The sequence below is a fragment of the Cherax quadricarinatus genome, chromosome 68 (genome assembly GCF_038502225.1).
Source record: "Cherax quadricarinatus isolate ZL_2023a chromosome 68, ASM3850222v1, whole genome shotgun sequence".
NCBI lineage: Eukaryota > Metazoa > Arthropoda > Malacostraca > Decapoda > Parastacidae > Cherax > Cherax quadricarinatus.
Window position 1 is genome coordinate 22,817,802 of NC_091359.1, and position 17,564 is coordinate 22,835,365.

Sequence of the window (17,564 nt, forward strand, 5' to 3'; positions counted from 1 at the left end):
TAAATGTTTGGGGGGGGGAGGGGGAAGTCACTAGTATTGTAAGTGCTTTGTGTTATTTTACATTATGAAAAAAAACAGTGATGGAAGCACTGTGTATTTCGCAGTAGTGTGTTAGTTATGTAGTTATGTGTATATCAGAATGATTATGAATAGTGTTACTTAGTGGACCGGAACACACCCACTGATAATGCCTCTTTATATATATATATATATATATATATATATATATATATATATATATATATATATATATATATATATATATATATATATATATATATTTATATCACATTTATATACGTAACTATCTATGTATATTGTATGAACTGTTTTAAATAAAATATAAAAAAAAATTCTACCTACTTTATTACAACTGCAGAAGTCTACTGTGTAGGCGAAACGTTTCTTCAATGAAGATGTCCAGCTGTTGCACATGTGTCTTAATCTTAACTTGTCAGTATTTTATACCTTTGTTAACAGTACCTAGATTTTTGCTGGGCGGAACCAGATGTTGTACGAACTGTTAAATGTAGGAACCAGATGTTATACGAACTGTTAAATGTAGGAACCAGATGTTATACGAACTGTTAAATGTACGAACCAGATGTTATACGAACTGTTAAATGTACGAACCAGATGTTATACGAACTGTTAAATGTACGAACCAGATGTTATACGAACTGTTAAATGTACGAACCAGATGTTATATGAACTGTTAAATGTACGAACCAGATGTTATACGAACTGTTAAATGTACGAACCAGATGTTATACCAACTGTTAAATGTACGAACCAGATGTTATACCAACTGTTAAATGTACGAACCAGATGTTATACGAACTGTTAAATGTACGAACCAGATGTTATACGAACTGTTAAATGTACGAACCAGATGTTATACGAACTGTTAAATGTACGAACCAGATGTTATACGAACTGTTAAATGTACGAACCAGATGTTATACCAACTGTTAAATGTACGAACCAGATGTTATACGAACTGTTAAATGTACGAACCAGATGTTATACCAACTGTTAAATGTACGAACCAGATGTTATACGAACTGTTAAATGTACGAACCAGATGTTATACGAACTGTTAAATGTACGAACCAGATGTTATACGAACTGTTAAATGTACGAACCAGATGTTATACCAACTGTTAAATGTACGAACCAGATGTTATACGAACTGTTAAATGTACGAACCAGATGTTATACCAACTGTTAAATGTACGAACCAGATGTTATACCAACTGTTAAATGTACGAACCAGATGTTATACGAACTGTTAAATGTACGAACCAGATGTTATACGAACTGTTAAATGTACGAACCAGATGTTATACGAACTGTTAAATGTACGAACCAGATGTTATACGAACTGTTAAATGTACGAACCAGATGTTATACCAACTGTTAAATGTACGAACCAGATGTTATACGAACTGTTAAATGTACGAACCAGATGTTATACCAACTGTTAAATGTACGAACCAGATGTTATATGAACTGTTAAATGTACGAACCAGATGTTATACGAACTGTTAAATGTACGAACCAGATGTTATACGAACTGTTAAATGTACGAACCAGATGTTATACCAACTGTTAAATGTACGAACCAGATGTTATACGAACTGTTAAATGTACGAACCAGATGTTATACGAACTGTTAAATGTACGAACCAGATGTTATACGAACTGTTAAATGTACGAACCAGATGTTATACCAACTGTTAAATGTACGAACCAGATGTTATATGAACTGTTAAATGTACGAACCAGATGTTATACCAACTGTTAAATGTACGAACCAGATGTTACACGAACTGTTAAATGTACGAACCAGATGTTATATGAACTGTTAAATGTACGAACCAGATGTTATACGAACTGTTAAATGTACGAACCAGATGTTATACGACCTGTTAAATGTACGAACCAGATGTTATACGAACTGTTAAATGTACGAACCAGATGTTATACGAACTGTTAAATGTACGAACCAGATGTTATACGAACTGTTAAATGTACGAACCAGATGTTATACGAACTGTTAAATGTACGAACCAGATGTTATACCAACTGTTAAATGTACGAACCAGATGTTATATGAACTGTTAAATGTACGAACCAGATGTTATACCAACTGTTAAATGTACGAACCAGATGTTACACGAACTGTTAAATATCCGAACCAGATGTTATACGAACTGTTAAATGTACGAACCAGATGTTATACGAACTGTTAAATGTACGAACCAGATGTTATACGAACTGTTAAATGTACGAACCAGATGTTATACGAACTGTTAAATGTACGAACCAGATGTTATACGAACTGTTAAATGTACGAACCAGATGTTATACGAACTGTTAAATGTACGAACCAGATGTTATACGAACTGTTAAATGTACGAACCAGATGTTATATGAACTGTTAATTGTACGAACCAGATGTTATACGAACTGTTAAATGTACGAACCAGATGTTATACGAACTGTTAAATGTACGAACCAGATGTTATACGAACTGCTAAATGTACGAACCAGATGTTATACGAACTGTTAAATGTACGAACCAGATGCTATACGAACTGTTGAATGTACGAACCAGATGCTATACGAACTGTTAAATGTACGAACCAGATGTTATACGAACTGTTAAATGTACGAAGCAGATGCCATACGAACTGTTAAATGTACGAACCAGATTGGGTGATTATCCTAACAGGTGATTTATGTTGGGTAACAATGGGGTTCAGGTGGTCTGCTATAGATCATCAAGCACAGATACCGGAAGTAAAGCAGAGATGGACTTGTACAGAGTGAGTAATGTTGACTGAGAAACATTGATTAGCGAGTAGTACAGAATGAGTAATGTTCGATGAGAAACATAGATTAGTGAGTGGTACGGAATGAGTAATGTTGGATGAGAAACATAGATTAGTGAGTAGTACAGAATGAATAATGTTGACTGAGGAACATTGATTAGCGAGTAGTACAGAATGAGTAATGTTGGATGAGAAACATAGATTAGTGAGTAGTACAGAATGAGTAATGTTGACTGAGAAACATTGATTAGCGAGTAGTACAGAATGAGTAATGTTACATGAGAAACATAGATTAGTGAGTAGTACAGAATGAGTAATGTTGGATGAGAAACATAGATTAGTGAGTGGTACAGAATGAGTAATGTTGGATGAGAAACATAGATTAGTGAGTAGTACAGAATGAGTAATGTTGACTGAGGAACATTGATTAGCGAGTAGTACAGAATGAGTAATGTTGGATGAGAAACATAGATTAGTGAGTAGTACAGAATGAGTAATGTTGACTGAAAACATTGATTAGCGAGTAGTACAGAATGAGTAATGTTGGATGAGAAACATAGATTAGTGAGTAGTACAGAATGAGTAATGTTGGATGAGAAACATAAATTAGTGAGTAGCACAGAATGAGTAATGTTGACTGAGAAACGTAGATTAGTGAGTAGCACAGAATGAGTAATGTTGGATGAGAAATATAGATTAGTGAGTAGTACAGAGTGAGTAATGTTGACTGAGAAACATAATGCCCTCAGTTTGGGAAATTTTCTTGGAGATGTGTTGGATGTCACTATTGAATTTCAGTTCCACTTCCTTCGATCAAGAGCCCTTCACCAGCATCAGGGCACCCTTCTCGGTACAGTAACATAGTTAAAGCAAGGCATGTATGATACAGGTTCATATCTCCTGTCACAACTGTGGACTTGATAACATGATCTCACATTCACAATTATTATTATTGTTATTATTCTGTCTCCAGTAGCATCAAGGTAGCCTCCTTAAATAACAAAAAAAGGCACAATACCGTGACTGGAACGATACACAAATAACCCGCTTACGACGTCAATGGTCCAAGTCGGACCGAAACGTCGTCGTAAGCTTCTCTCTTTTATGTGCGGGTTATTTATGTATAACCTCCTTAAAAGACCACTTCCTAACAGAGCTCTCGTAGTGTAGTGGATATCACGTCTGCTTTACACGCAGAAGGTCCCAGGTTCGAGCCCTGGCGAGAGCAGTTTCTCACTCTGAGTATTTTACAGTAAAACTTGTGTGATCAATTTTCCACTCGTCTTCACCTTTAATCTGGCAACGTTGGTTAACTTAGTTTACTTTCTGGAAGAGGTTGGTAATTGGCCCGAAATATACAACATGTTAGTAGCGTTCTTATGTTGTAATATTTTATTACGTGTTAACAAGATTTTGTATGGTGAACGTGTTGAAGGATAGTGAACGTGTTGAAGGATAGTGAACGTGTTGAAGGATAGTGAACGTGTTGAAGGATAGTGAACGTGTTGAAGGATAGTGAACGTGTTGAACGATAGTGAACGTGTTGAAGGATAGTGAACGTGTTGAAGGATAGTGAACGTGTTGAACGATAGTGAACGTGTTGAAGGATAGTGAACGTGTTGAACGATAGTGAACGTGTTGAAGGATAGTGAACGTGTTGAAGGATAGTGAACGTGTTGAACGATAGTGAACGTGTTGAAGGATAGTGAACGTGTTGAAGGATAGTGAACGTGTTGAACGATAGTGAACGTGTTGAACGATAGTGAACGTGTTGAACGATAGTGAACGTGTTGAACGATAGTGAACGTGTTGAAGGATAGTGAACGTGTTGAACGATAGTGAACGTGTTGAAGGATAGTGAACGTGTTGAAGGATAGTGAACGTGTTGAACGATAGTGAACGTGTTGAAGGATAGTGAACGTGTTGAAGGATAGTGAACGTGTTGAACGATAGTGAACGTGTTGAAGGATAGTGAACGTGTTGAAGGATAGTGAACGTGTTGAACGATAGTGAACGTGTTGAAGGATAGTGAACGTGTTGAAGGATAGTGAACGTGTTGAAGGATAGTGAACGTGTTGAACGATAGTGAACGTGTTGAACGATAGTGAACGTGTTGAACGATAGTGAACGTGTTGAACGATAGTGAACGTGTTGAACGATAGTGAACGTGTTGAACGATAGTGAACGTGTTGAACGATAGTGAACGTGTTGAACGATAGTGAACGTGTTGAAGGATAGTGAACGTGTTGAACGATAGTGAACGTGTTGAACGATAGTGAACGTGTTGAACGATAGTGAACGTGTTGAAGGATAGTGAACGTGTTGAACGATAGTGAACGTGTTGAAGGATAGTGAACGTGTTGAAGGATAGTGAACGTGTTGAAGGATAGTGAACGTGTTGAAGGATAGTGAACGTGTTGAAGGATAGTGAACGTGTTGAAGGATAGTGAACGTGTTGAAGGATAGTGAACGTGTTGAACGATAGTGAACGTGTTGAAGGATAGTGAACGTGTTGAACGATAGTGAACGTGTTGAAGGATAGTGAACGTGTTGAAGGATAGTGAACGTGTTGAACGATAGTGAACGTGTTGAAGGATAGTGAACGTGTTGAAGGATAGTGAACGTGTTGAACGATAGTGAACGTGTTGAACGATAGTGAACGTGTTGAACGATGGTGAACGTGTTGAACGATAGTGAACGTGTTGAACGATAGTGAACGTGTTGAAGGATAGTGAACGTGTTGAACGATAGTGAACGTGTTGAACGATAGTGAACGTGTTGAACGATGGTAAACGTGTTGAACGATAGTGAACGTGTTGAACGATAGTGAACGTGTTGAACGATAGTGAACGTGTTGAACGATGATGAACGTGTTGAACGATGGTGAAAGTTTTTGGGATTTTCTTTCTTTTTGGGTCACTCTGCCTCGGTGGGAAACATACGATGCTTAAAAAAAATATTAATCTTTTTTTCGACAAGTACATGATACAACTTATACGGACGTAGTTGACATCAGTGACATACTACAACAAGATCCTTGTTATGCAGGACATTTCTGGCAAAGTAGGTCAGTTTTGTCCCCAGGATGCGAGCCACACCAGTCGACTAACACCCAGGTACCTACTTACTGCTAGGTGAACAGGGTTAAGGAAACACTCTGTAAACCTCTTTTAAGTCGTTCTAGCATAAAAAACCGTATTCCAAGAGTTTACTTTAGTCTTAAAGTATTCTTGATAGTGTGCAGGCGATATGCAGATATGATAATCGATAGGCCTAGATAGGCAGTTTAAATCTAACATTGAAATTGAGAAATATTTCATTCGACTTCCAAGTATCTGACTGCAGGAATATATTTGCGATTTAGCTATTATTTTCATGATATTTTATCTTGCTATGATTTTACAATATATATATATATATATATATATATATATATATATATATATATATATATTATTGTACCCACGAACAAGTGGTATTGATCAATAACAACACTGAGACTAGCCAAGAACTCGAACCCATGTTGTTTTGGCCCGCCTCATGGTGAGCGAAAACCACATGACGTTCTAACCTTCAGGACCACCAAATCCTACAAGAATCACGCACCTAGCAGAGCTAGGTATTTCACCTTGATTTGGTCGCCATAATCCAACTTCGACAAAACTAAGGCAGAATGCAAACTATGGAGATCCCTACGATCCGCCCCCATGAACGATGCGCAAGAGTTTTAATGAGGTTCAACCGACCATGGCAAGTTGCTTTCAGAGAGGAAATGTGAGGTTTCCTGTCAACTGGCGATCGAATAGAAGGCCAAGAAACCCGACTGTATCACATTCCAAGATATGTGAGCCGTGCAAGTACAATAGAATATCTGTGACAGGAGGGTTGTCTAGTGAAAGTAATGAAATGGGTTTCGCACCAGAAAATTTAAATCCATGAGAAGTGGCCTAAGGGCAAGCACGGGCAACTGCATCCTGAAGGGAGGCCGCTGCCCGGCGACAGTCTACGCCTGCGTAAGCTATAGCGAAGTCATCTACATAAAGCGAAGACCAAATATGCGATGGAAGAACGGATGGTAGGTCATTTCTAGCCAAGAGAAAAGGGTTAGTGCTGAGGACACAACCTAGTGGGACTCCCTCGAACTGGACAAAGTCTGTGGAAAATGAAGCACCAACACGAACACAAAAATGTCTTTCAGATAAGAAAGTAGCAAGGAAGGACGGCAGATTACTACAGTGGCCTATGGAGTAGGCCTAGGCTAAGATGGTATACATCCAAGTGGTGTCATATGCCTTTTCGAGATCAAAAAAGACTACCATAATGGAGTAGTTATTAACAAAGGCATTTTGCACATATGTATCTAAGTGGAGTAAGGGGTCCAGAGTACATTGCTCGTCATGGCATTATGCCGGGTGAGTGCCCTGGCATAATGCCGTGAAGAAAATCAAAGGCCTACCATAAAGGGGATCTCTTTTTTTGTCAGTGCATTCTGCTATGTAGCAGCCGTTAGCATGACGTCATGGCTTGCTGCCACACTTCACAGTGACTTCTCATTGCTCACGTGGCTTCTGTGGTGAGAGGAAGTGTTGCACTTTAGTCTCTCATCCGCCTCATCTTTTGTCCAGTGTTCCTTTTGGTTTTTGGGGTATACAGCTTTGATTATGATTATGGGTAAAAGGAAGGCTTTAACACCTGAAGCTATAGTTCAAATCATAGGGCTTCACAAAGCTGAGCATCAGACGAAAAAAATAGTGGACAAAAGATGGGGTAGGTGAGAGACAAAAGTGCAACACTTCCTCTCACCACAGAAGCCACGTGAGCAATGAGAAGTCACTGTGAAGTGAGGTGGCAAGCCATGACGTCATGCTAACGGCTGCTACCCAGCAGAATGCACTGACGAAAAAAGACCCCCATGTATGGTAGGCCTTCGATTCTCATCATGGCATTGTGCCGGGGCGCTCACCCGGCATAATGCCGTGACGAGCACTGTAGAGCGGCTCTTGTGAAATCCATATTGGTGAGAAGGAAGATTATCGTGAGTCTCCAAATACCATATCAGACATCTATTCACCAATCGTTCCATCACCATGCAGAGTGCACTGGTCAGAGCAATGGGACGATAATGAGAGGTATCAAGCCCCAAAGGTATCATGCCTGGCTTGCATAACGGCGGAACAATGGCAGATTTCCATTGTTGAGGGAGAACCCCTCACATCCAAATAAGATTGAAAAGGCGCAAAAGGACCTGTAAGCACTGTAGAACGCAGATGCTGTAGCATGCGAATATGAATACCATCGGGCTCAGCTGCCAATGACTGGCAAGTGGAAAATGTGGACTTTAGCTCTAAGAGAGTAAAAGGTATGTTATAAGGCTCCATCCCATTAGAAGAAAAATCCAAGGGCGATTGTTCCTTGGCAGACTTAGAAGCAAGAAACGAGGGACAGAGGTGAAGTCCTTGAGAGACATAGACAAGATACTTCCCGATTTCCGTGGCACCTTCAGGAGATATAACAACACTGACGCCAGCAACTCGCTGGGTCCGAAGTGTACTTGCCACACAACTTTCTTACCTTCTTCCAAACTTCACTCACAGGGGTAGTCGAGGTAACGGTAGAAACATAGTCTTGCCAACAGTTACGTTTAGCATCGCGTATTGCACGGCGAGCGACTGCCCTCGCCCGCTTAAAATCTAGAAGATGATCTTCAGTCTGATTATATCGATAATAACCCCGTGCAGCACGTTCCAGGGACACTGCATGGGCACATGTAGGAGAAAGCCTGGTCAAGGTTTGAGGAATAGAACGTGATGCTGCAGTGAAAACTAAGGTTCAAAACTGGTAAACCAGCTCATCAGTAGAGGATAAACAAAGGTCCCTACAAAAAGCAGTAAGGCGAGAGTATAAGTCCCAATTTGCTAGCCCAAGTTGTCAATCAGGACTTTGAGGAGGTCTAGAATATGTAGAAGAAGGAAGAAGAATAGAAAAGTGAACATTGTTGTGCAAATGCAAGAAAGGGCGAGAGTCAGAATGGGTGGGAGCACCTGTATTTAAAACATGAAGAGGATGAGAAGTGAGTTGAGTCTCCAACTGATCAAGACAAGAGTCACAGTAGGATCCTCCCCAAAGATGATGATGAGCATTCAGATCACCTAACAACAAGATGGACGGCGGGAGACAAGAGATCAAGAACACAACATCCGAGATGCATAATGCACGAGAAGGGGAGAGATATAGAAAGCAAACTGTATACCACTTGTGCAAATAGATACGGGCTGCAGTATAATGCAGCAGATATCGATCAAAGACCTGTTGAAACGGTATACCAACGCACACAGGGAGAACACTCTTAGAAGACTGCTACAGCACCTAGTCCAAAATGGGACGAATAGCGGCAGAACGAACTTTAGGCTCTTGTAACCCGACATACACTGGAAAAAACTGGGAGAGCAACATCTAGAGCTCTCCCCAATTATCCTTGAGGCCTCAAGTATTCCATTGTAAATAAGTCATTATCTTCAAAAGTAGGTATTCCAACAATGAGAAGTGTTAAAAATCTATGGGCTAGTAGGGTAAGCGAAATCAACGTGCGGAAGCAATGGAAAGCGAATAAGCAGGGAAGAATCGGAATGCTGTGAGGGAAAAGATTGCTGCGAAGGTTAAGAAAAATAATAAGAAGGGGCATAAGGGAGCACCACAGTGTCCATCGAGAGGTTTCGTCTCCTCAGTATATTCAGAGATAGCTTCAAGTGTTTCAGCAGATGCCGATACCATGACTTCAGAGACAAGTTAATGAGAGCAAGTAGAGATTGGGGAGACAGTGGAGAGAACCAAAGAGGTCTGAGTGGGAAAGGGAATATGAACCTGGGGAGATACACTGGCGGGGACAGAAGAAGAGACCTGTGGGGCAACAGGAGAGGAAGGGGTCTGGAAGGGGACTAGAGAAGAAGGTTGGGAGGGAACAGGAGAAGAGGGGACTACACGAGAGTGTAGAATGAGAATGTGAAAAGGGGGTGAGATTTAGGTTCCAAGGTCGAAAAGGAAAACTGTTTTGGAATTGCAGTCACCAGAGGAATGCAAAGAGACTTAGGCTTAGGGGGCGGGTTTTGACTGCGCTGGTGAGAGGCGCAAAGAAGGCGTGTGAGGTCTCATACACATAGAAACTAGCGTGAACTGTAAAGAGAGCATTATGAATAGAAGTAAGAAGGGAAAGATCATGAGCCTGGCCTGCATTCTGAGCTGTAACGATGCACACACCACTCTGAAAGCATGAAAGGATATATTTTGGCCAACATGTCGTAAGAGAGCTTTACCGATACCATAGTTTGAAAGAAAGTCAGTAGGAGACGTCAGTTGCAAGGAATTTGGTCCACTGTGTACTTGTAAATGTGGTACGCAAAGGAAGCAAGTGTTGTGTAGGTCGGTTCTGGGCAGAATGAGCAGAAATCGAAGGAGAGTCATCAGCAAATGGTCCGGAATGTTTAGACTTAGGACCGCAGGTGGCCTGACCCGAGGCAGGTAGGCAATCCCAAAATCATTGCACCATATTTGGGGAAGCCGAATGCAAGGATCAGAGGCAATAGAAGACGTGGGTGGAGCCTCGGCACCTGGAGCAGGTGACGGAGTGCCGCCACCAGAAGGTACAGGGCTATGGGAAAGGTCCAGAGAATAGTCCAATAATGCAACCAGGTCAGAACAGGATGCAGTAACAAAAAGGGGCCTGGGAGGTGGCGGAGGTCATAGAACGAAGACTCCGTGATGGTGGTACTTCTTTCTTATTATTATTTTAAGAAAAAAGAGAAAGAAGGAAAGGAAAAAAGATAAAAACAGGGAAAGTGGAGTGTCAGCTACTAGAAGGTATAAAAGGGCTGTAAGTTCCCTTCTGCATTCAAGATGACCTCGACACCGCCAACAGGCAGATGCAGCATGGAACCTGTGCCATACTGTACCCTTCATGCAATCTCATATCCACTGAGCCACCTCGGCGGACAAAAGAGAGGGTGGTTGGATATCTGCCACAAAGCATACCTCCCTCAGCTGCCACCTCCTGAAACCGAGAAGCAGCCTGTGGAGATATACCCATCATCTGCAAGACACCCTGCCCTATCCGATGAGAATCCAGGAAGGGAGCAGGGCACCTCCAGACGATCCAGATTCCACGGCAAACTACACCACCCCCGAGGGACCTCACGGAATGGGATGAGCCTCGGCACACTCACCCCTATCTATGAACAGTAATGCCTGTGTGGAGAACCCCAGAGGCTACAAACGGGATGGGGAAAAGGAAGGGATGGGAATGAAGGAGGAATGGGAGGGAAGGAATGGGGAGGAAGGGACTGGCAGAACTTAGGTTCGGCCGGAGGAAGAAGACCAAAGGGTCTAATTCCTCAGACTGAGAGCCTCTTCTTCACTGCAAAGAGCCCCTCACGAAGAGGCTAGGTAAATAGGTACAGTAGGTGTAAGGAAACACGCCCAATGTTTCCACCTGTACCGGGGATCGAACCATGGACACTCAGTGTGTGAGTTGAGTACGCTACCAATCGAGCCACGGGACACCTAATATTTCTGTATAATAGCAGAAAAGTGTCCCTCAGAATCAAAGTTTCCAGTGCACGTCTATTTTACCTAAATTAAGGCTAACATTGTTTTCGGTCTATGTAAGTTTTACGACTCACTCGCCATGGGTTCTAACCTCACCCGTTCCCTAGTTTGGGCTGTGTAAGGTTGAGTTTGCCAGTTTTATTAGGCACATTAGATTATTGCTCTATGTGTAACAACTGGAAAGGCCCTTGTCTGACTGACGTTCAAATCTGGATATTAGTTTTATTGTTAAAATGACTTACAATCGCGTGAGGCTTTCGAAGCTGACGTGTCCTTAAAGAAAAGTTAAGATTTTTACTGGGCTTTGCTGGCAGTGTTATTTAATATTTATAAATATTATTATTTATAAATGTTTTGGGTATTATTCTTACGCTTGTAGAGCACTAATACATTATGAAATCAAGCTGAGAAAATAATCAGGGCTCTAATGCTCCAAAATCTTTTTTTTTTTTGTGTGCAGTTCCCATTAATTATTTAGAAGATAATGTTTTTTTCATCTAGAGCCTTAAATATATTTAAATAACTTAGTTTAATTTAAACATTTAATACATTTTTGTAGCTATGCTATGCCAAGGTATATTCTGGAGTTGGTTTAGAAAGACACGTAAGCAAACACTGTGGCATATTTATTAGAAAACGTATCGGTCCTGGGACCTTGATCACTTCTAACATACAGAGGTTGAAAGACATATATAGGCGGAGAGTAAGGTATGAGTGATGCATGATGACTTGAAGAATGCCATGATGGGATGAGGACGGGTAGACGATGAGATCATGTGACTCCTGTGTTGTTGGGTTGATGGTGGTTGAGCATATATGATGCTCAACCACCATCAACCCAACAACACAGGAGTCACATGATCTCATCGTCTACCCGTCCTCATCCCATCATGGCATTCTTCAGGTCATCATGCGTCACTCACACCTCACTCTCCAGGTCACCATGCGTCACTCACACCTTACTCTCCAGGTCACCATGCGTCACTCACACCTTACTCTCCAGGTCACCATGCGTCACTCACACCTTACTCTCCAGGTCACCATGCGTCACTCACACCTTACTCTCCGCCTATGTATAATGTCTTTCTACCTCTGTATGTTAGAAGTGATCAAGGTCCCAGGACCGAAACGTTTTCTAATAAATATGTCTTAGTGTTTACTTACGTGTCTTTCTAAACCAACTTGTCGGTATTTATTACCAAGGTTTATACCATATTCTGGAGCATAGCAGTTTCATTGTATCGGTTTATTGGTTTCCGGTAAGTAAAAGAGAAACTAACTCCTATTTCCTTCCTGTAAACTAGTCCCCATTGCTATTAGGCATCTAGCTAGCATGATAGACGTAGTTTACTTGCTGTGTGATCAGACAAAGGCATCCCCGTATCGAATAATCCCAGCATCTTGCACACCAATCCTCGCAAAAAAGAATAGTTCAGAGTGCGGTTAAAGTTAATAACGAAGCCAGATACAAAAATGTAAGAACATAAGAAAGGAGAATCACTGCAGCAGGTCTACTGGTCCATGCTAGGCAAGTCCTCACACACAAACCATCTAACAAAAATAATTGCCCAACTTATTTTCACTGCTTTCCAAGGAATAAGCTTCGATAATCTTTTTAACTCGTGTACAAGTCCCACTCAAATCCAACCCCTCTCACTCAGGTATTTAATGTAACCTATATTTAAAGCTACTAATGGCTTTAGTTTCAATGACCCTTCTAGGCAAACTGTTCCTCCCATAGACTACTCTATTTCGAAATCAATATTTCTTTTTATATTCTTTCTAAATATAAACTTATCCAATTTGAATCCATTATTTCGGGTTTTTCTTGAAGGGATATCATTAGGACTTTACATCTCCTTTGTTTATGCTCATCTTCCACTTTCACTCGTATCTCCCTTCATTCTACGTCTTACTTGAGATTGTAAATTAGGAGATTTCGGTCGCTGGGTGATCCAAGTATCACCATACTTCATAACTCCAAGCTCTAGCTCCCTCCATCTCCACCCCAACGCAACAACCTCCTACTTTCATAGAGATCCAGGAGCTGCAAATGAGCTGATGCTTAAGACACAGGTGTAACAGTTGGGTATCTTTACTGTTGAACCGTTTCGCCTACACAGTAGGCCTCTGTAGCCAAATACAGAGGCAGTAGGCGTAGTACTGAAATGAAAATGAAGCAACCAGTCAATCAACCTTGGAGAAATAGTTTGAGGTGGTCAGTCCCTCAGCCTCGAGAAGAGATCAGCTCCATGGTCTGGAACAATATGAAGCGGAAGCTTGATTGAATGATTCGTCAGGAACTGTGTCCTGATACGAGTCTTAATCCTAAAATGACCAGTCTGAGGGTTTCTCAGATGCCAATTTAATTCATTTGTTCCGTGGCTGCGATTAGGGTCTTGCTATGGTCCCTGTGCGTTCCACCGCAAAACATTTTATGTACTACAGTGAGCTGAGGCCATCAGGGCTCCCATCAACCCATATACCCAACCACCCAACCCATCCTGTGTTGGGTAGTTGGGTGTATTTTAAAATAAACGCATGGACTCTGTTTTGTACATCATGCGTATGTTTACGAAGGTCTTCACAATAGTTCTAAATGTCTCTCAGGTCGCATATGATATCGGAGAAACACGTGATCGTCGACATCATTTGATGGCTTAGAGTTAATGTGGGATGTCCTAGTCTGCTCTCTTGGGCTAGTTTTCCTAACTGGTGACCGTTGTGGTGCTAGGGTTGATGTGTTGGCTGAAGTCTTTTCCTACAGCATGGGGCCCGTTGGCTGCCGTTGTCGGATGGGTACTTGAGCAGAAGTATTGTTAGCTGGCTGAGCAAGTCGTTGATGTTACCTCAGCTTCCACCGTCGCTGTGGCAGGGGAAGTGGTCCTGGATTCTGTGTTACTGTAGCCTCCTCCGGACGAGGTTGCTGCTCAGTGGTGAGGGCTCTATTTGATGCAGGAGGCTGGACAACTGGAGTTTTCCCTGTAGTCTTAACATGACGGAGCTTCTCCAGGCATTGCAGGTTCCAGGCATGATGCTTCTTGCCGCAGTTCGAACTTCCAGGTTCCGTAGCTTCACCTTTCTTCAGTTTATCCAAGCAGTCCTTGGTCAGGAGAGGCCCACTGCAGATGCCACATATTTCCTTAAACTGACATCGAGTGCCGAGGTGGCTGTACTTCTGGTACGTGAAGCACCTCAAAGGTTTTGGGTTGTACGTCCTAACTTGGTATCTTCTCCAGCATTGTAGATGAATGGTTCAAAGAACCGACACGTTGATAAATTATCAACGTGTCGGTTCTCTGAGCCATTCATCTACAATCCTGTCAGACACTGCAACTTCTTGGGATCTTAATACTTGGGAATTCTTCGCTTGCCTAACTCTTGGGCACGACCTACTTCCACATTGAACAAATGTGACACCACCTACGACTGCTGCACCTCTCCTGCCTACGGTTTATAAGCTCCTTCTCCGCACATGTTCCGTATTCTATTCAAGATTGATGGACTGACCACATCGACTCAACGTTGAGGGACTGATTACCTCATTCTCCTCCTGTTCTTCAAGATTCTCCTTTGTATGGACTGATGAAGCCACTGTGTGGCGAAACGTTTCCTCAATAAAGATACCCAAGAGTTGCACATGTGTCTATTTTATCTTCCCCAGCAACGGAGATCCAGATGAGCTGGGAGAGGTCCTCTATGTTGGATCAAGACCTGCCTCATAGGTACGTTACCGTCCTTCTTTGTTCGGCGCCGCTCAACTTTCAGGATGTTTTTGTTATTATGGATTGCATCGAGAGACATGTCTAGTGAGTAACGCATTAGTAAGCCTTTTGATATACGCTCTATGGATTTTAGTCCTGTTGGAACAAGGTCGTTCACCTTTTGCAGCACCTCAGGGGACTTTGTGTTTCGAGGAGTGAGAATAAACATCCCTTTCAGATTTGGGGACACTGATACCTTCAGGCCGTATCTCTTCTCTAGGTGGATGAGAGCACAATACTGGGCGTTGTGGTGTTTTTCCTTATCAACCTGAATTTGTTGTCTGCAGAACAACTTTTATGGCAAACATGATATGTATGCAAGGGATGGGGTACATCTCTCTGGGGCTGGGGGGTAGAACATGCAAACTCAATTGAGAAGGCCATTGGTGAAATGCCTATGATTTTAAACTGATAGAAGATAGAGGTATGGGTGTGTGTGGGAAACAAGCAGGTTGCAACACTAGGGTTGGAAACAGTAAATGTATAAAAGGCATTCAGCATGAAGTTATAAATAAAGACAATAGATCAGGTCACCAAACAAAGGGGGACAGCAGAGGGCAGCAAGGGACTAGCTCCCTTAAGGTTTACTATACTAATAGCAGAAATAAGATAGATGAGTTAAGATTAATTGCAAGTGCAGGAAACATAGATATTATTGCTATAACAGAGACCTGGCTCAATCTGAAAGATAGAGAGATGCCCTCTGAATGTCACATACAAGGCTATAAATTATTCCACACTGACAGGGTCAACAGGAAGGGTGGTGGAGTAGCGATGTATGTCAGAGACAATTTAAATTGTTGTGTTAGACAAGATATAAAATTAGAAGCGTCGGCCACTGAATCTGTTTGCTTACAGCTTCTCGAGGGCCGAGAAAAACTAATTTTGGGTGTGATTTACAGGGCCCCAAATCCTGATAGGGAGTGTGGTAAACTTCTATGGGACGAAATTCGTAAGGCATCTACATACGAAAATGTTGTGCTAATGGGAGATTTCAACTATAGACAGATTGACTGGAGCAATTTGACAGGAAATTTAGAGTCAGGTGACTTTCTTGATACGATCCAGGATTGTTTTTTAAAACAGTTTGTGACAGAGCCAACTAGGGGAAATAACCTCCTTGACTTGGTTCTTGCCAGTAGGGAAACATTAATTAATAATCTTGAGGTTAATGATGAGCTTGGGGAAAGTGATCACAAATCACTCAGTTTTAATATATCATGGAATTCCCCTAATAATGGCAATCAAGTCTCCGTCCCTGACTTTCGCTTGGCTGATTTCATAGGACTGAAAAATTACTTAGGTGGGCTGACCTGGAATGACCTGACTAAGGGTCAGGTAGGTGGTGATGGTTGCCGATATGACGCTTTCCAGGGCATAGTTCTAGCTGCTCAGTCAAATTATGTTCCAAATAGGGAAATCAGATCAAACAAAAATGATCCTAAATGGATGAACAATAGATTAAAATATCTGATTGGTCAAAAGAGAGGCATATATAGGCAAATCAAAAGAGGAGAGGGGCAATTAAGAAATCGATATATTCGGTTAAAGAGAGAAATAAAAAAGGGAATTAGAAAAGAAAAAAGAGATTATGAGGTTAAAGTTGTAAGAGAATCGAAGACTAACCCAAAAGGATTCTTTCAGGTATACAGAAGTAAGATCAGGGACAAGATAGGCCCACTCAAAAGTTCCTCGGGTCAGCTCACTGACAGTGATAAGGAAATGTGTAGAATTTTTAACACATACTTCCTCTCAGTTTTTACACAGGAGGATACCAGCGATATTCCAGTAATGATAAATTATGTAGAACAGGACGATAATAAACTGTGCACGATTAGGGTCACAAGTGACATGGTCCTTAGGCAAATAGATAAATTAAAACCTAACAAATCCCCAGGCCCTGATGAACTGTATGCAAGGGTTCTAAAGGAATGTAAAGAGGAGCTTGGCAAACCTTTGGCTAATCTTTTCAACATATCACTACAAACTGGCATGGTGCCAGATAAGTGGAAAATGGCAAATGTGATACCTATTTTCAAAACAGGTGACAGGTCCTTAGCTTCGAACTATAGACCAATAAGCCTAACCTCCATAGTGGGAAAATTTATGGAATCAATAATTGCCGAGGCAGTTCGTAGCCACCTTGAAAAGCATAAATTAATCAACGAATCTCAGCATGGTTTTACAAAGGGGCGTTCCTGCCTTACGAATTTATTAACTTTTTTCACTAAGGTATTTGAGGAGGTAGATCATGGTAATGAATATGATATTGTGTATATGGACTTCAGTAAGGCTTTTGACAGGGTCCCACATCAGAGAATATTGAGGAAAATTAAGGCACATGGAATAGGAGGAGAAATTTTTT

General features: G+C 41.4%; 1 protein-coding gene and 1 non-coding gene across 2 annotated transcripts in view; one reads left to right on the top strand and one right to left on the bottom strand.

Moving 5' to 3' along the window:
• Nucleotides 1–15,368, bottom strand: part of LOC138854751 (adhesive plaque matrix protein-like) — a 19,395-nt gene extending 4,027 nt beyond the window's left edge. Inside the window, exons 1-2 of the mRNA XM_070099531.1 lie at nucleotides 15,154–15,368; nucleotides 14,285–14,557 (exon numbers count right to left, since the gene is read on the bottom strand). Coding sequence (XP_069955632.1) covers nucleotides 14,285–14,557; nucleotides 15,154–15,368 — 488 coding nt within the window. The remainder of the gene's footprint in view (nucleotides 1–14,284; nucleotides 14,558–15,153) is intronic.
• Nucleotides 3,993–4,065, top strand: TRNAV-UAC (transfer RNA valine (anticodon UAC)). The gene has a single exon. It is a non-coding gene; the product is annotated as a tRNA-Val (tRNA).
• Nucleotides 15,369–17,564: the final 2,196 nt, after the last annotated feature.